This window comes from Scyliorhinus torazame, chromosome 12 (assembly GCF_047496885.1).
Source record: "Scyliorhinus torazame isolate Kashiwa2021f chromosome 12, sScyTor2.1, whole genome shotgun sequence".
Taxonomy (NCBI): Eukaryota; Metazoa; Chordata; class Chondrichthyes; order Carcharhiniformes; family Scyliorhinidae; genus Scyliorhinus; species Scyliorhinus torazame.
Window position 1 is genome coordinate 38,469,909 of NC_092718.1, and position 20,198 is coordinate 38,490,106.

The 20,198-nt window shown below is 43.4% G+C and overlaps 1 protein-coding gene across 2 annotated transcripts in view; it reads right to left on the reverse strand.

Annotated features, from left to right (window-relative positions):
* Positions 1-20,198, reverse strand: part of rnf111 (ring finger protein 111) — a 195,989-nt gene that overhangs the window by 132,238 nt on the left and 43,553 nt on the right. For both annotated transcript variants that reach the window (XM_072470709.1, XM_072470708.1), the window contains exon 2: positions 6,257-7,164. In XM_072470709.1, coding sequence (XP_072326810.1) covers positions 6,257-7,082 — 826 coding nt within the window. In that variant the 5' untranslated portion in view covers positions 7,083-7,164. The remainder of the gene's footprint in view (positions 1-6,256; positions 7,165-20,198) is intronic.

The window sequence follows — 20,198 nt, forward strand, 5'->3', positions numbered from 1 at the left end:
CAAAACTTTTGGTTACATGGCTTGATGCCAAATTGTGTCTGATTATGCTCCTGTTTTATATATATTTAGTGCCATTAACAAAGTAAGTAGTTGATTAACACTAAAAATTGGGAGCAGTCCATACAAAGATATGTGTTATTGATGGCAAAATCATTCAAAAAATTGTTGAACTATCAGAATGAGGGGAGTGCAAAGATATTTCTGTAAAATTATGGACCAGTTTATTGATAGGGTTATTAACTTTAAATACACCAGCAAACTACTTCCCCAGTAAAATGTGGAGTTTTATTGGTGCTTAAGTTCTACTTTTCTATCCATGAATATTACAAAAATGCATTTGAACTTAGTACCAAAGCAGTCTTAGATCTATTATCTTACACGGAGAATGGAAACATTTTAAAACCAATTATTATGGAACCTTAAAGAGATCAATGTGTGTCATGATAGCTCAACTATTAAATGCACTGGCTTGGAATGGTATTGAGAAATAGATCAGGGGGGCCCCAAGTCGGATACCTGAGCTAGGCTCAGTTACCCAATATTACCCCTCAACACAGTACAACTGGTGCAGTGACCCTGGGCTTAGGAAAAGGAAAACAAATTCTACAATGGTCTGCCAGCCATCATTGTGCAAGGCCCACTGTGGAAAAGTGCACATTAATGTTTGACGAGGACAAGATGTTTAGCTGTGATGTGATACTAACAGAAGTATGGGTCAGGCACTAGAGAACTGGTAATGCTCCCGGAAGTTGGCATGAATTATTGCCTTCAGAAGGGGAAAACATTTGGAAAGCAGGAGAAACAAATCAGTTTTATGTACCGACCCTCCATGACTATTTCCTAGCCTGTAGTTTAGGGTTTGAAAAATAAGTAGTACTGACAGTAAGCAACAAAGTAGTTTACAGCTCAGGTCACACTATTTAGAGATGGCTAAAGAGAGATACATAGCAGTGAAGGCATCATGCAGGAGAGGCATAATACATGAATTCTGCAATAGGGAGAACACTTGAATATTGTGGATTCTGGTCAAGATCTGAAAGCTGTCAACACATTCAAGCCCTGGGCATTGTATTGGATTTTGGTTTTTGTTGTGCAATAACTTTACTGGGCTTCTGCTATCCGTATGTATATATTAAAGTGACACCACTAGAGGCATTACAAATTATAGTGGATATTAGAATGAATCACATCATGGATATGAATATATTTTATCAATGTTCTTGACACATGCACATAATCTTGTGGTCATATTGTTCCCTTATTCCTGTGGTTTTGAACATTGTCTAAAACTAAGATACTATTATTAAACACATCATACTAAACAGGGAACTTTGCTACTTGGTGAACAGCAACTGAATTTTGTATGATACCATGCAACAAAACAAATTTGCACAGTACCACCTGAAAGACACTTGCCTAGTGACTTACGTTAATGTTACATGTTTTTCCATTACCAAGACTGCTTATTCCCATGACAATACCAGCCTTCGCAACCACCTCAGCTTCCTGTTGGCTGAAAACTTCATTCATGCTTTTGGCACTTCTAGACCTGATTTTTCTATGTTTTCCGAGCTGGACTCCCATATATACACTGTGTAAATTCCAACATGTCGGTCGGTATCTGTCCCACGTACGCCCACTTTGTGAAACTCGCTGTGTGGTCCACAATGTCCTGAAAACCATTTAACTTAAAATCTCAATTCTCAGGGCAGCACAGTGGCAGAGTGGGTTAGCCGTGCTGCCTCATGGCGCCGAGGTCCCAGGTTCGATCCCGGCTCTGGTCACTGTCCGTGTGGAGTTTGCACATTCTCCCCGTGTTTGTGTGGGTTTCGCCCCCACAACCCAAAGATGTGCATGGTAGGTGGATTGAACATGCTAAATTGCCCCTTAATTGGAAAAAAAATTAATTGGGTACACTAAATTTATTAATTTTTTTAAAAACTCAATTCTCAAATCATTCTGTGGCCTCCCCCAAAGATATTCCCGCAAACTCTTTATGTGGCCTCCTATATCCTTTTCCATATCCTCCTTCTATTTTCTCACAGCTGGTGGTACAGCCTTCACCCATTTTGGCAGGTAAACACTCTTAATCTTCCCATTTCTATCTGCATCTATGCAAAAATCTATCGTTTGCAGTCACCCTGCCTAAACTCTCATTCATGGCTAACTGTACAATCCATTTGAAATAGTTTGCCCTCTTGTTGCAATGCCCATTGAAGCACTTGCAAATGCACATGACGCGGTGCGGCCGCATTTGGAGTATTGCGTGCAATTCTGGTCACCGCATTATAGGAAGGATGTGGAAGCATTGGAAAGGGTGCAGAGGAGATTTACCAGAATGTTGCCTGGTATGGAGGGAAGATCTTATGAGGAATTGCTGAGGGACTTGAGGCTGTTTTTGTTAGAGAGAAGAAGGTTAAGAGGTGACTTAATTGAGGGCCTACAAGATGATCAGAGGATTGGATAGGGTGGGCAGTGAGAGCCTTTTTCCTCGGATGGTGATGTCTAGCATGAGGGGACAGAGCTTTAAATTGAGGGGAGATAGATATAAGACAGATGTCAGAGGTAGGTTCTTTACTCAGAGAGTAGTAAGGGCGTGGAATGCCCTGCCTGCAACAGTAGTGGACTCGCCAACACGAAGGGTATTCAAATGGTCATTGGATAGACATATGGACGATAAGGGAATAGTGTAAATGGGCTTCAGAGTGGTTTCACAGGTCGGCGCAACATCGAGGGCCGAAGGGCCTGTACTGCGCTGTAATGTTCGATGTTCTATGACTATTTTCATGGTTACTATTCACGTATATACATAGGGTTATGCACAAATTTCAAATATCCAATTCATGCTTTGCTGAAAACATTATGCTTTGCTGCTATTACACAAAGCTGGTTATCTTTATGGTAGTTCTTCCCATGGAATTCCATGTACAAAGGGGGTGGGGGGGGGGGGGGGTGCTTGTTGTCCACACATGGCCCGACTCCTCACAGATTAAGCCTACCAGGTTTGTGGACTATGGCATGTTATTCATGCACCTTCAGCATTCTCATCTGCTCATGCAACTGGTCATTGGGTCTTTCACTATACTATCTAAATCAGATTGCAGACAATTAAGTACTTTTAAACCTGGAGACTTGAACCCGGAGGCAGACGTTACACAATAATGGTAGAATTTTGTCATCCTGCTTCAGAAACAGATCAGGACCAAAGACTGGATTTACACATTAGCAACAATAATTCACAACAATGTTAGCACTCTTGTGCAAATTCCTCTTTGGATAGCACCTTCCATGTCCACTTACCACCTGGAAGAAAGTGAACAGCAGTCAAAGGAAAGTACAAGTTGCTCCATGTCACACGTCATCCTAACTGGGAAATAGGTCATTGTGACTTCATTCTTACTGGGTCAAAAACCAGGAATTCCAGCCCCAAGAGCACTGGGGGAGCAATTTCACCATACTGTTTCAGAAGAAGGCAGCTCATCACAACTGCTCATCACAATGGATTTCAGTAAAGCATTTGATAAGGTTCCCCACGGTAGGCTATTGCAAAAAATACGGAGGCATGGGATTCAGGGTGATTTAGCAGTTTGGATCAGAAATTGGCTAGCTGGAAGAAGACAGAGGGTGGTGGTTGATGGGAAATGTTCAGACTGGAGTCCAGATATTAGTGGTGTACCACATGGATCTGTTTTGGGGCCACTGCTGTTTGTCATTTTTATAAATGACCTGGAGGAGGGCGTAGAAGGATGGGTGAGTAAATTTGCAGATGACACTAAAGTCAGTGGAGTGGTGGACAGTGCGGAAGGATGTTACAAGTTACAGAGGGACATAGATAAGCTGCAGAGTTGGGCTGAGAGGTGGCAAATGGAGTTTAATGCAGAAAAGTGTAAGGTGATTCATTTTGGAAGGAATAACAGGAAGACAGAGTACTGGGCTAATGGTAAGATTCTTGGTAGTATGGATGAGCAGAGAGATCTCGGTGTCCATGTACATAGATCCCTGAAAGTTGCCACCCACGTTGAGAGGGTTGTTAAGAAGGCGTACGGTGTGTTAGCTTTTATTGGTAGAGGGATTGAGTTTCGGAGCCATGAGGTCATGTTGCAGCTGTACAAAACTCTGGTGCGGCCGCATTTGGAGTATTGCGTGCAATTCTAGTCGCTGCATTATAGGAAGGATGTGGGGGCATTGGAAAGGGTGCAGAGGAGATTTACCAGAATGTTGCCTGGTATGGAGGGAAGATCTTATGAGGGAAGACTGAGGGACTTGAGGTTGTTTTCGTTAGGGAGAAGAAGGTTAAGAGGTGACTTAATTGAGGCATACAAGATGATCAGAGGATTAGATAGGGTGGACAGTGAGAGACCTTTTCCTCGGATGGTGACGTCCAGCACGAGGGGATAAGCTTTAAATTGAGGGGAGATAGATATAGGACAGATGTCAGAGGTAGGTTCTTTACTCAGAGAGTAGTAAGGGTGTGGAATGCCCTGCCTGCAACAGTAGTGGGCTCGCCAACACGAAGGGCATTCAAATGGTCATTGGATTGACATATGGACGATAAGGGAATAGTGTAGATGGGTTTTAGAGTGGTTTCACAGGTCGGCGCAACATTGTGGGCCGAAGGGCCTGTACCGCGCTATAATGTTCTATGTTCTAACTGTCTCGAGGGCAATTTAGAATTAACAACTTCTATTTATATAACGCCTTTAATGAATGAAACATCCCAAGGTGCTTCACAGGAGCATTATAAAATAGAATATGACACCAAGCCACTTAGTGAGATAGGTCAGATGACCAAAACCTTGGTCACAGTTGTACATTTTAAGGAATAACTTAAAGGAGGGAGCAACGGTAGAGATGTGTAGGGAGGGAATTCCAGAGCCTCAACAACTTAAGCACAGCTGCCAATGGTGGAGCGATTTGGGATGGTCAAAATGTCCGTAGTAGAGGAGCACAGGTAACTTGCAGGGATGTGGGGCTAGAGAGGATAAGAGATAGGATGGGGCGAGGGGATGGAGGGATTTGACAAGGTGTCAATTTTTTGAATCAAAATGATGCTTGACCAGAAACCAAGGCAAATCAGCAAGTACGGGGGCAATTTGGTGCAAGTTAAAACACGGACAGCAGAGTTTTCTACAGAGGGTAGAATGTGGGAGAACAGCTAGGACTGCATTGGAATAGTTAAGTCTAGAGGTAACAAAGGCACAAATGAGGGTTTCAGCAGATCAGCTGAGATAGATGTGAAATTTGGCAGCGTTACGGAGGCAGAAATATACAGTATTCTTGATGTTAAGAATATGAGGTCAAAATCTTATCGTGAGAGGTAATGGGGAATAAATGTCAGCCATGCCTACAATGCCCACATCCCACGAAGGAATATTAAAAAATGCACCAGATCAGGCCCAGGATGTTCTAATTTAATTCACACAATTCCAATCAAGATGTCCAATATAGTAGTGGTGTTGTGCTATCAAGAGTGTTGAAACAGTGAAAAGATTGGGGAGTGTATAAGCATCAGATTTTAGGAAAATCTAACACAAACAGAAGATGGATACCTATGAAATAAATGAATGCATACTTTTACAGACCCCGACCAGACCCCAATTTATATTAGGAAACTGGACGAGAACCCAACAACGTTTCAATTTTGTAAACTGGGTGAGGAAAGGATACTTTGCTCCAGGAGTGATTCCACTGACACCTTGTGATCTTTTATATTAAAACAAACTGTATGAACATGGATGTTTAATCCATTAGCATCCATGGGGAAAAAACAACTTTTCAATTAATAGTTAGACAGTTCTTCCAAAAAGGTCTTCGAGCTTACTTTTCCCCCTACTTCTGAAATTTCAATTGACCAAAATCCGCACACAGGTCAAATGCTATTTATTAATACAGTTAACACCAAAGTCCTTGGGAGAGAAGCTTCCAGAAATCAGTCTGACAAACTCACCTTTCCTCAGAATCCAGAGCAGAACTCTAAAAATCAAACTAAAAGCAGCAGACACAGGGCAGGGGTGAAAAAAAACTAAAACAGACCCAGCCCCTCCCCCGAGTGACATCACAGCCTGCATTAATCATAATTTTAGGATACCTTAACCTCAGTTATATATGAACATATGGTTTTACAGTAAGTAATGAAAAGGCAGTTCGCAATTTTTTTTATATATAAAGCTCTTTTTCAGTTTCTACATAGTGTGCAAGCTCCTGGCCATTATTCTTGAACTTCAAGGAAAATAATCTTCAAGAGAAAAAGTTTTACCTGAGGCAACTGTTGTACTATTTTGGTGGCTTTCATTCCTCGACACATACAAATCCTCTTCTTCTTCAGTCGAAGAGCTGGAGGAGGATTCACTACTAAGGTCATTGTCGCCTGAACTGCTAGAACTTTGCAGCAAGGCATACTTCCTGCGAGCAATCACTTCCCTTTTCTTCCTCTGCAATAAAATCCGTTCCTTCTGCTTTTGAGTCCGTTGAGAAGGATTGGGTCTTGTAAATTTTTTTCTTTGTTGAGGCCTTCGTAGACTGCTGTTCGGGAGACAAGGTCGCTTGATTAAGATCCCTGATATAGATTCCTGCTCAGACCGAGGCCACTTGTGCATTTTTGCATGAACTGCTCTACTTGTGCTACTCAATACTGCCTGGGAATGTCTTTCTGGAATCTCCTCCTCATCTTCTGAAGTCACCGTGTCAGAGTCACCAAAGTGTAGACTCGAAGAAGGAGATGAAACGCAGTCACTAAAAGAAGAGTCATCTACATGGTCTTGCGGCTGCCCACGAGGCCTCAGACCAACATTACCCTGGCGATCTTTAAAATCAGTGTTCTGAGTTTCTGAGGGACCAGCCTGCTGGCTCTTCCGCTTTTTTCTGACAACAATCATTTTCTCCTGTTCTAGTCGGTTTCTATTAATGTCCTTTATCCGTTTTCCAGAATTACAAATATGAGAGTAGCCATTTCCAACCTTACTTGCAATCATTTCAACGTCTGTACTAAAACTTTTTGTTGCCAGGATTGGCTCAGGGTTCATCAATGCCCCCTTTGAACTTTCCTGTCTTTTGGGTGCATCAGGTGTTATCTCAGTCTTCATATCCAGGTTGAATGTCTAGTTTAGAAGAATTACATCCAGAGGTCCTTTAAGGGACTGGGTGAACTTTAACTTGCACTAAGCTCTAAAAAAAAAAATACAGAAAGAAAAAAAGTTAGTCATGGTCTTATAAATAATTATTCTACTATATATAATGCCATATACAACATCTGCGGCAGGCAGGTTGGTGCGGATGAGGTAAATTATGTTTTTCCATCTTGTTGATTCCCCCCCTCCACCTGCTGCAGTCCCAGACGGGCCGGATCTCAAATAACGACGAGTCAGAATACAGGAGAGAGATAGAGAACCTAGTGGAGTGGTGCAACGACAACAATCTATCCCTCAATGCCTGCAAAACTAAAGAGTTGGTCATTGACTTCAGTACTGTACACACCCCTGTCAGCATTAATGGGGAAGAGGTAGAGGTGGTTAACAGCTCCAAATTCCTAGGGGTGCACAGCACCAAAAATCTGTCCTGGTCCACGCACGTTGACGCTACCACCAAGAAAGCATAACAGCACCTATACTTCCTCAGGAAACTAAGGAAATTCGGCATGTCCACATTAACTCTTTCCAACTTTTGCAGATGCACCATAGAAAGCATCTATCTGGCTGCATCACAGCCTGGTATGGCAACTGAAACCAAAGAGGAAATGCTGGAAAATCTCAGCAGGTCTGGCAGCATCTGTAGGGAGAGAAAAGAGCCAATGTTTCGAGCCCAGATGACGTTTTGTCAAAACTATTATACTTTATGGTATAGCTACTGCTCAGCCCAAGACCGCAAGAAACTTCAGAGTCGTGAACATAGCCCAGTCCGTCACACAAACCTGCCTCCCATCCATTGACTCCATGTACACCTCCCACTACCTGGAGAAAGCGGGCAGCATAATCAAAGATACCTCCCACCCGGCTTACTCACTCTCCCAACTTGTTCCATCGGGCAGGAGATACAAAAGTCTGAGAACACGCACGAGTAGACTCAAAAACAGCTTCTTCCCCACTGTTACCAGACTCCTAAGCGACCCTCTTATGGACTGATCTCATGAACACCACACTGATCTACGCTTCACCCGATGCTGGTGTCTATGTATTTACATTGTGTACCTTGTGTTGCCCTATTATGCATTTTCTTTTCTTTTCATGTACTTAATGATCGGTTATGTACCTTGGTACACGTGACAATAATCAAATCAAATCCAATCCAGTCAAGCAGCTATGTTCTTTAGGACCCAGCCAGCTGGGTCTGTGATGGTACTACCGAGCCACTCTTGGTGATGACAAATTGAAGTCCCCTACCCAGAGTACATTCTGCACCCGTGCCAGCCTCAGTGCTTCCTCCAAGTGGTGTTCAACATGGAGTACCAATTCATCAGCTGAGGGGGGGGACGGTATGCAGGAATCAGCAGGAGGGTTCCTTGCCTGTGTTTGACTTTGTGCCATGAGACTTCATGGGGTCCAGAGTTGATTTTCAGGACTCCCAGGGCAACTCCCTCCCGACTGTATACCATTGTGCTGCCACCTTTGCTGCGTCTGCCCTGTCAGATAGGAAATTACATAGTATGGTGGGATATTGTCTATAAGGTATGAAAGTGTGACTGTCAGGCTGTTGCTTTTTAAAAAACATTTAAAACTTTTTTTTATTTTTTTATTGAGAGTACCCAATTCATTTTTCACAATTGAGGAGCCTCTCTGATTGCACGGCGGTGAATTTTACTGGAGTGGCGGTCGGCATCGCCACCGGATGTAGCGGCTTGGTTGGGTGACCTGTACGAGATCCTGCGATTAGAGCAGATAAAGTCTGAGTTAAGGGGCTCTTCAGGGGGGTTTGAGGAAAGGTGGGGGACGTTTGTGACAGTGTTTGAGGGGCTGTTCATTGCACAGGCGCGGGGGGGTGAAGAAGGGGGAATATCGGTACAGACTTTATAGTTGATTGTTGGGAAGCATGTTTCCCGGGGTGTTTGTTCGCTGTAACCGGTTTTGATACACGTTTGTAATAAAAATACATATTTTTTAAAATTTTGTCCTTTGGAGTGGTGGAGTACAACTGAGTGGCCTGCTAGGCCATTTCAGAGGAAAGGCAAGAGTGAACCACTGCTGTAGGTCTGGGGTTGCATGTAGGCCAGAACAGTAGTGAACCAAATGGGTTTTTACGACAATCAACAACGTTTTATTGAGTTTAAATTTCACCATCTGCTATGGTGCGATTAGAACCCGGGTCCCAGAGCATTTACCCTGGGTCTTTGGATTACGAGTCAGAGCGACGATACCCTATTCCTCACCCCCATCTGAAAACACAACATTGCTTTCAACATAATGACATCACTCAGCTCTGCTTCAACATCTCGCTCAACACCTTCAATTTCACCGAACTGTGGGCGGCATGGTGGAGCAGTGGTTAGCACTGCTGCCTACGGCACGGAGGATCCAGGTTCGATGTCTGCGTGGAGTTTGCACATTCTCCCCTTGTCTGCATGGGTTTCACCCCCACAACCCAAATATGTGCAGGGCAGGTGGATTGGCCACACTAAATTGCCCTTCAAATTGGATAAAAATAATTGGATACTCCAAATTAATTTTTAAAAACATTCTTTATCTAACTGGACAAACAGAAATTTGCTCCAATTATTGGGAAAACTGAAGCTATTATCTTCAGGCACCACCACAAACTTCACTCCCTTGACATTAATTCCATCCCTCTCCATGACAACAGTCTGAGGTTGATCCAAACGGTTAGCAATCGTGGCAATATATTTGGCCCAGAGATGAATATTCAACATAAAACCATGCCACCACTTTCCGGCTCAGTAACTTTGTCAAACTCCACCACAGCTTCAGCTCGTTTGCTGCTGCATCTCTTATGCACGCCTTTGCTAACACAAAATTTGACCACTCCCAATGCTCTCCTGGCCACTCTCTGACATTTTACCCTCCATAAGCTTGAGGTCATCCAAAATTTTGCTATCCATGTCCCAGTTCAGACCAGATATCGTTCAGTCATCACCCCTATTCTCAATGACCAACACAGACACCTAGTTAAATAACGCTTCAATTTTCAAATTCTCAGACTGGTTTTCAAATCCTTCCATGACCTGGCCTAGTCCCTTCCTATCCTCCAGTTCCAGCAAGATACCCCCAACTCCTCTAATTCTGGCCTCTTGAATATCCACATTTTCAATTGCTCCACTTTTGGTGAACATGCCAGTCACTGCCTAGTCCCCAAAACATTGTCATTCACTCCCAAGTCTCCCCACCTTTCTACTTCCCTCCCCTCTTTAAGTCAATGTTTGCTGACCAAGCTTTTGGCCACCTGCTCCAATATCTGGCATGGCCCGGTGTCACACTGTATTTTGTAATACCTCCATGAAATCCATTCATTCATTTCATTATGTCACAGGCACTGTACAAGTACAAGTTGTTGCTTTTGTTTTTTGAGGAATGATGGCACTCATATTACAAAGAACGGAGGGTGTAACCGGCGGAATGGCAGTAAAAACTTTGGTTCTCCTCGAGAAAAGGGATGACCGAATAAAGATGTTGCCACACATGGAGTGCGCAAAACTAGGAATCACAAATATGAAGTAGTCACCAATAAATCCGATAAGGAAAGCAAGAGAAACAGCTTCACCTGGAGAGTGTGGTTGGAACATGGAGTTTCCTACCACAAAGTAAATCTGGAGAAAAAGAATAGAAGGATATGCTGGTAAGAGGAGGCTCATGTGGAACAACACTGGTACAGACAAGTTGAACAGAATGGCCATATCTGTGCAATAAATTGTGTAATTCGATTAATATCAGTGCTGGAAATGCCAAAATATCAATTAGATGGATTAAAAGATAACATTGTGTTTGAGTCAGTTGGGTTCAAGCCTCATCCCAGGACTCAAGTACACAATCCAGACTGATGCTCAAGTGCAGCACTGAGGCAGAGTTACATTGCTAGAGCTGCCATCTGTAGAATTAGGAGGGGGCAGAAAATAATCTACAGCATTAACAACAGAGGAGTTCCTCTGATGTTCTGCTCAACATTTATTACTCAAGGAACAGCACCAAATAAATTATCTGGTTATATATCTAATTTTGGAACTTGGCTAACTTGAGCTTTTTTTCTTTTCTCACAATCTCTAATTTGATATGGGATGATCAATATTAGAGATATATTATTGGTTGGCTCTCCATTCCCGAATTCCATATCCGCATTCTGTTTCTTCTTCGGATACACCACATCTAGTTAAAATCCAAAACAACAGGTTTTACAACCAAAAGTTTAAAAAACTAGAACTGGTCCTACTCTTTAAGCACAGTGGAAAAAAAATGCTATTTTTATTGTTCCGACATAAATATACCACAGATTAACACAATGGTGATTCTTCAAGCTCTCATTTCCTTCCTGGATATCATGCAAGCATCAATTGTCCCATGTCTTGCTCGCTAATCTGTAATATTCTATTTCCTGCTTTTAACTATCATCTTTCTTCAAAATTATCCACTTGCAAAGGGTATCTGCTTCACATCCATTTGTTTCAGCTTGTTTCTGAGCAGCCAAGAGACTGAAATTTGGTGCAAATGGTTCAAATAGAAATCCTGATCTATGCCTCAACTGTTTCCTTAGTATCAAAGTATTAATCAAAAAAGTAGCGAAGTGCTTTTTTTGGTAACAATCATGAAAAGTAACAAATCTGCGGAATAAAATAAATGATGCCCATAGTTTACCAAGGTATAGAAACAGTCCATAGTCTAATAGACAGCGCTCTTCAAAAATTATTCTCTCATCCACCTGGCCAAAATGATTGGGAAACTAATTTTGTACTATTTTCATATTTACTAGACTCATGCAGTTATAAATTAATCGCATATTAAGAAGGTAAAACACAAGGAATAAGTTTAGAAAACACTTGTGAATCGGATTCAGACATTTACGACAAAATACTTGCTAAAACGCAGCAATATAGTGGTTCACATTTTCCTATGGAAGTGTGAATTTTCTTTCATGGCACAGGTGCATAATATAGTATTATTCAGAAATTGGAGAAGCATGTGCTTTTACAGTCCTAACTGATAACTAAACATGGTTCTTATGAGGAGTTTAGTAAAATGTCATGGAATTTCCAGACCAGGCTGAAATACACACAACAGTATAATTATAGCTTTGTTCTTTTAAATAGATTTGGGTCAGTGGAGAGTGTTATGGGCAAGGGTAATGGTAGCAATTTGATAAGAATTATATATTTGTCAAAATAAACATTTGGCTGAAGTAGACTTTTGTTCTGTGATGTCAATGTTAACACCACCTGATAACAACAGTTATATATGGTAACCAACCATGCTGCAGGAAAATCGGTCTTTTTACTGGTACGGACAAGTCCAGCAATGTGGGGATGGAGCAAAAATTAATTTTGTTCTCTCAAGTATTTCCTTGAATCACACAAATCTCAAATTCGGCGAGGTTTTCAAAAGGACATTCTGATAGGTACAGTTAATATACATTGTTCTGCAACAAGTGGGCGGCACAGTTAGCACTGATGCCTCACAGCGCCAGAGACCTGGGGTCAATTCTGGCCGTGGGTGACTGTGTGGAGTGTGCACGTTTTCTCAGTGTCTACATGGGTTTCCTTCCACAGTCCAAAGCTGTGCAGGTCAGGTGGACTGGCCATGCTAAATTGCCCCTTAGTGTCCAAAAGATGTGCAGGTCAAGTGGTGTTACATGGATAAGGATGGGGAATGGGCCTAGGTAGTGTGCTCTTTCAAAGGTTCGGTGCAGACTCGATGGGCCGTAATGGCATCTTTCTGCATTGTAGGAATTTAATTGCCTAAGTTTCGAACTAACATACAGCATATGAACAGTAAGCGAGATCACTGGTGGCAGCATATTATCTTCAAAAAACAACTAACATAAGTGTCAGCGGTAGCACTCTCATCTGAATCAAAAGGCTGTGGATTCAAGTCCCAGACTAGGCTAAATTCATAAGGGGCTTGACAAGGGAGATTGTGAGAAAACTTTTCTGCCACTGGAAAATCGAGAACACAGATCATATTCTTAGAATGAGAGAGGCTGGATATTTAGGACTGAAACGAGAAGAAATGTATATACTCCAGGGGTTGTGAAACTTTGGAAATTCTGCAGCAAAGAGCTATAGATGCCAAGTTGTTGCGTATACTCAAGATATAGTAAGAAGTCTTACAACACCAGGTTAAAGTCCAACAGGTTTGTTTCAATGTCACTAGCTTTCGGAGCGCTGCTCCTTCCTCAGGTGAATGAAGAGGTACGTTCCAGAAACATATCTATAGACAGATTCAAAGATGCCAGACAATGCTTGGGATGCGAGCATTAGCAAGTGATTAAATCTTTACAGATCCAGAGATGGGGTAACCGGTTAAAGAGGTGTGAATTGTGTCAAGCCAGGACAGTTGGTAGGATTTCGCAGGCCAGATGGTGCGGATGAATGTAATGCGACATTAATCCCAGGTCCCGGTTGAGGCCGCACTCATGTGTGCGGAACTTGGCTATAAGTTTCTGCTCAGCGATTCTGCACTGTTGCGCGTCCTGAAGGCCGTCTTGGAGAACGCTTAGCCGGAGATCAAAAGCTGAATGCCCTTGACTGCTGAAGTGTTCCCCGACTGGAAGGGAACATTCCTGCCTGGTGATTGTTGCACGATGTCCGTTCATTCGTTGTCGCAGCGTCTGCATGGTCTCGCCAATGTACCACGCTTCGGGACATCCTTTCCTGCAGCGTATGAGGTAGACAACGTTGGCCGAGTCGCACGAGTATGTACCGCGTACCTGGTGGGTGGTGTTCTCACGTGTAATGGTGGTATCCATGTCGATGATCTGGCACGTCTTGCAGAGATTGCCATGGCAGGGTTGTGTGGTGTTGTGGTCACTGTTCTGAAGGCTGGGTAGTTTGCTGCAAACAATGGTTTGTTTGAGGTTGCGCGGTTGTTTGAAGGCAAGGAGTGGGGGTGTGGGGACGACCTTGGCAAGATGTTCATCTTCATCAATGAAGTGTTGAAGGCTGTGAAGAAGATGTCGTTTCTCTGCTCTGGGAAAGTACTGGACGACGAAGGGTATTCTGTCGGTTGTGTCCCATGTTCATCTTCTGAGGAGGTCGGTGCGGTTTTTTGCTGTGGCGCGTTGGAACTGTCGATTGATGAGTCGAGCGCCATATCCCGTTCGTACGAGGGCATCTTTCAACGTCTGTAGATGTCGGTTACGCTCCTCCTCGTCTGAGCAGATCCTGTGTATACGGAAAGCTTGTCCATAGGGAATGGCTTCTTTAATGTGTTTAGGGTGGAAGCTGGAGAAGTGAAGCATCGTGAGGTTATCCGTGGGCTTGCGGTAGTCTACACGATGACATCAATAAGTTCCATCCAACCATCAGACTCACCATGGACTACTCGCCAAAATCAGTTGCATTCTTGGACACACTCATCTCCATCAAGGACGGTCACCTCAGCACTTCGCTTTACTGCAAACCCTGAGCGCAGCATTTCATAAATTAACAGGGAAAGACAGGGTAGATAAAGATAAACTATTGCCACGGTTTGGAGGAGATTCTAAAACTAGGGGGCATAGTCTAAAATTAGGGCTAAACCATTCAGTTTGGAAGCACTTCTACACACAAAGGGTGGTAGAGGCTTGGAACGGTCTCCCATAAACAGCAGTTGAAGCTAGAACAATTGTTAATTTTAAATTGGAGATAGATTTCTGATAAGATATTAAGGAATATGGGCCAAAGGCAGGGATATGGAGTTAGGCCACAAATCAACCACAATCTCATTAAAGGTGGGATAGGCTTGAGGGGCTGAATGGCCTACTCCTGTTGCTCTGTACTCAAGTCCTCTTGCAATGAAGGCCAATGTACCATTTGCCTTCCTAACTGCTTGCTGTACCTGCATGCTTGCTTTCAGTGACTGGTGTACTTGGGTGTCCAGGTCCCTTTGTTACGTCAACATTTCCCAATCAATCACTATTTAAATAATACTGTTTCTTTGTCCAAAGTGTATTACTTAACATTTACCCATGATATACTGCATCTGCCACTGCCATGTATTTGTCCACTCATTCATCTAAATCACCTTGAAGGTTCTTTACATTCTCCTCACCACTCACATTCCCACCAGTTTTGAGTCATCAGAAAACTTGGAACATTGCTTTTGATTCCCTCATCCAAATCATTCAAGATCGCTTGGCCATTGCCTGCCACTCGAAAATGATCCATTTATTCAGACTCCATTTCCTATCTGATAACCAATTCTCAATCCATGCCAATATATCACCCCAATCCCACGTGCTTCAATTTTACGCACTAACCTGTTATGCAGGACTTTATCAAAAGCTTTCTGAAAAACCAAATACATCACATCCCTTCATCTATTCTACGAGTTACGTCCTCACTGAAGATCCCAGGACAGTTGGGAAGAGTGGTAAATAAGGTTATGTGGGATCTTGGGCTTTATAAATAGAGACATGGTGTACAAAAGCTAGGCAGTTATAGTGATCCTTTATAAAAACAGCAGTTCAGCCTCAACTGAAGTCTCATGTCCAATTCTGTAAACCGCACCTGTGAAGGCACTGGAAAACGTGCAAAGATTGACAAGAATGGTTCCCGGGATGAGGGTTTAGAGGTGCTCAAAATCATGAAGCGCCTGGCCAGAGTATACAAAGAGAAACTGTTCCCATTGACAGAGGGTTAAGGACACCAATTTAAAGTGAATGACATAAGGAAAAACATTTTTTTTTTTTAACATGTAGTCAATGTAATGCACTATGCAAAAATGTAGTGACAGCAGACTTAAATCATAACTTTCAAAAGAAATTGGAGAGAAAAATTTTGCAGGGCTGCAGAGAATGGGCACAAAGCACATAAATGGAACGAGTGGAGTCACTCTTGCAGAGAGAATGGTCATGATGGCCAAATAGCTTCCTTTTGTGCTGTAGCCAGTTTATGATGCGATGAGGTGGAGCTGAAGTAGATAAGGCATGCCTTTGTTGAATGGTGGAGCAAGCTCCAAGGGCCAAATGGCCAACTTGTACTCCTATTTCGTCAGTTATGTTCAATATTTATCCCTCAACCAACATTACTAAAACATACATTTAGCTTTTATTACAGGACTGATTGTGGGACCTTGCTACATGAAAATTATCTGACACATTTCCCACATTACATTAAATGCATTTAACTGACTTCAAAGATTTTTTTTGGACATCCTGCAGTTGCAAAGTTGTTACATATTTTCACGTCATTCTTGAGCTCCTAATACCACTTCTTCATCCGAAACTTAACTAATTCACAAAGGTCTCTGGCAAACATAATCAAAGTTTGAAAATTTTACTCCAATTGTACTGCTGAATGCTTGCACCCAGCATTACACTTAGCTGGAAAATTAGCAAAATTGAAATTATAAAATTAAACCAATCTGTGGATTTCTCTATCTCATGCATTTTTACCATTACAATACTGTGCAAGCATTTGTTTTTTACATTTAAAGTACACAATTCATTTTTTCAAAGAAGGGACAATTTAGCGTGCCCAATCCACCTATCCTGCACATCTTCGGGTTGTGGGGACCGAACACACACAGCCACAAGTAGAACATGCAAACTCCAGATGGACAGTGACCCGGGGTCGGGATCAAACCCAGGTCCTTGGCGCTGTGAGGCAGCAGTGCTAACCACTGTGCCACCGTGCCTTCCCAAATACTGTGCAAACTTGTTCAAATGTTCCATAGATTACTGACAAAATTAATGTCAATGTTTGGTGGAGACAGCATTCTCTGATCATTATTATGGGCAAATTCAGGAAATGGATAGATTTGGTTTAAAACAGGAGGGTGGTGTTAAGGAAGACCTAGCTTTATTGCCAACAGATCTGTTGTCAAAGCCAGAAGCTTACCACCAAATTGTTCTTCTACAGTCCAAACACAAATTGTCAGCAGTTCGTGCCTAAGATTTAAGTCAATGTTGACCACAAAGAACCAACTTCCACAGAAATATAATCAGCTGACTGCATTTAAATGAATAAAATTAAATGTACTGCAAATAATCACAATCTTAACTGAACTCAGAAGAGCTTCCACTGCAGTTTTGTCTACGAATATATGTTTATGATCTTCACTCACACAGACGTTCCATCAGTGGTTATAAAAAAGCAAGATTGGGAACCTAACAAAATTCGAAGTAACAAATCTGATGTCATGAATACATGCAAGCACATCTTGTACATGCTTGACTCATGCCAAATATTGAACTTTTTCTGGTTTCTACCTTGGTGACTAATGTATGCTTCTTTTTGCTGACAGCCCAACTTTCCAATGGGTGTTTTCATCATCAGAGTTTATGCATATTCCACTTGTACAGACTAGAGTTGAAGCAGGAAGAAAGGGCTATTTCTACTATCCCATAGATTAATTTGCATAAGTTCCATTGCAATTTCAAAGTGCTTCTTCTCAGGATATGCTGGTATTTGCTGATGTTACTGGACATCGAATCCAGGGAATGCAAATTCAAATCTCACCATGGCAGTTTGAGTGTCCCAGTTTTAAAACAAAACTGACACCAATAGGTGACCAGGAAGCTGCCAGATTGCTGTAAAACGCAAATCGCCATTGCTTTTTAGGCTTTTTAAAATTCTTTCGTGGGATGTGGACTTCACTGCCAATGTAGGTATTGTGGAATTTCTGCTTTCGATGGCAAAAATCTTACTTGGAATGAAGGACTCCTCAAAACGTATGGACAGGAGCCACACAACTTTACATATGGGAAACGGATAGATAATGCAAGATGTGCAAAGATTTAAATCTTATTCTCAATTTCAGACAGTGGAAACAAAACTATTTTTAAATTATCCACCCAGTGACAAAGGTGGTGTCCTGTCATTAGTACCAAGCGTAAAATAAAATAGGTGAACAAGGAGGGAATCAGCCCTTGACCAAGGATCGACATTTAAAAATGTTAATTTACCGTTCCCCTTTGAAATGCTAATGGATCGACCGTATAATACTGCTGTTGGATATCAAAAAGATGACAGAAATCTAAAATTAAGAAATGTTACCATGAAAGCTCAATTATACTTTTAGTATTTTATTGTTATAGGTGTTAAAGGGTTAGTTAAGTTTACAGACAAACATCATTCGTTGATAAGATTATTAAAATAAAATACAGGGACTTCCGGGTGCGGCGATGACCAGCTGAGTCGCACGTTTCGGCAGCTCCCGGTGAAACGGACTTTTGGGCTCTTGATAGGAGCCCCAACGGCAATTTTGACGGCTAAAAACACTGTGCGGTAAACCAGAAGGGAATCCCCCCTGGATACGGATGGAAAAAGGAGAAAGTGGCCGGATTGCAGGGGATCCTTTAGAACAGCGGCAAGGAAGACAAGCAAAAACCAAGATGGCGTCGGAAGGTGGCAGTTTAACATGGGGCCCTGAACAACAAGAGTTCTTGAAATGCTGGGTGGAAGAGCTCAAAAAGGAAATGAAGAAAGAGCTGTTGGCCCCGATACTATAGGCGATCGAAGGGCTAAAGGAGGAACAAAAGACCCAGGAGCGGGAGCTTCGGGTCGTGAAGGCAAAGGCAGCCGAGAATGAGGACGACATACAGGGCCTGGTGGTGAAGACGGAGACGCATGAGGCACATCAGAAACGATGTGTGGGAAGGTTGGAGGCATTGGAGAACAACGCAAGGAGGAACAACCTGAGGATTCTTGGTCTTCCTGAAGGTGCTGAGGGAGTGGACGTCGGGGCATATGTGAGCACAATGCTGCACTCGTTAATGGGAGCGGAGGCCCCGGCGGGTCCGTTGGAGGTGGAGGGAGCATACCGAGTGATGGCGCGAGGACCGAGAGCAGGAGAAATTCCCAGAGCCATAGTGGTGAGATTCCTCCGTTTTAAGGATAGAGAAATGGTCCTTAGATGGGCAAAGAAAACTCGGAGCAGTAAATGGGAGAACGCGGTGATCCGCGTTTATCAAGACTGGAGTGCGGAGGTGGCGAGAAGGAGGGCGAGCTTTAATCGGGCCAAGGCGGTGCTTCATAAAAAGAAGATAAAATTTGGAATGCTGCAACCGGCAAGACTGTGGGTCACATATCGAGGGAGGCACCACTACTTTGAGACGGCGGATGAAGCGTGGACTTTTATTGTGGAAGAAAAACTGGAATGAGCGGGTTATTAAAAAGAACGTTTGAACAAAGTGGTGGGGCGAATGTGGGGGGCGAAGAGGGGGGTTAAAAAGGGGGGGAAAAGAGGAGTTTTATGTACTAATCCTGCGATGTGGTAACTTTTCTCTCTTCCACAGTTGGTGATGGGGGGAGGAGGGGAGGTGGAGGAGATGGGGCGTTGGCCATTGGGGGCGGGCCAAGGGAGAAGCGCGGGCTTGGTTCCCGCGCTATGATAATCATGGCGGGAATAGAGAAGCAGGAAGGAGGGGGCGTCGCACGGTGCGAGCCGAGGTCACGGTGGGGGGGAAGCCGAGGTCGGCCAGAGTTTGCTGACTTCTGGGAGCAACATGGGGGGGGGGGGGGGGGGGGAGGAGTAATTACGCTAGCGGGGTTCTAGCGGGGGGGGGGGAAATTACTGGGTTGCTGCTGCTGGGGAGAGGGGGGAGCTGGTATGGGAGGGGATGGGCGGGGGGGCACCGCCTGGGGGAGATACAGCTGCGTGGGAACCGGGTGAGGAGCTGGAAAAAGGGGATGGCTAATCGACAAGGGTAGGAAGCCCCCCAACCCGGCTGATCACGTGGAACGTGAGAGGGCTGAACGGGCCGATAAAGAGGGCACGGGTACTCGCACACCGTAAGAAACTTAAGGCAGATGTTATTATGTTACAGGAAACGCACCTGAAACTGATAGACCAGGTTAGGCTACGTAAAGGATGGGTGGGGCAGGTGTTCCATTCGGGGCTAGATGCGAAAAACAGGGGGGTGGCTATATTAGTGGGGAAGCGGGTAATGTTCGAGGCAAAGACTATAGTGGCGGAGAACGGGGGCAGATACGTGATGGTGAGTGGCAAACTACAGGGTGAGACGGTGGTTTTGGTAAACGTATATGCCCCGAACTGGGATGATGCCAATTTTATGAGGCGGATGCTATGACGCATTCCGAACCTAGAGATGGGAAAGCTGATAAT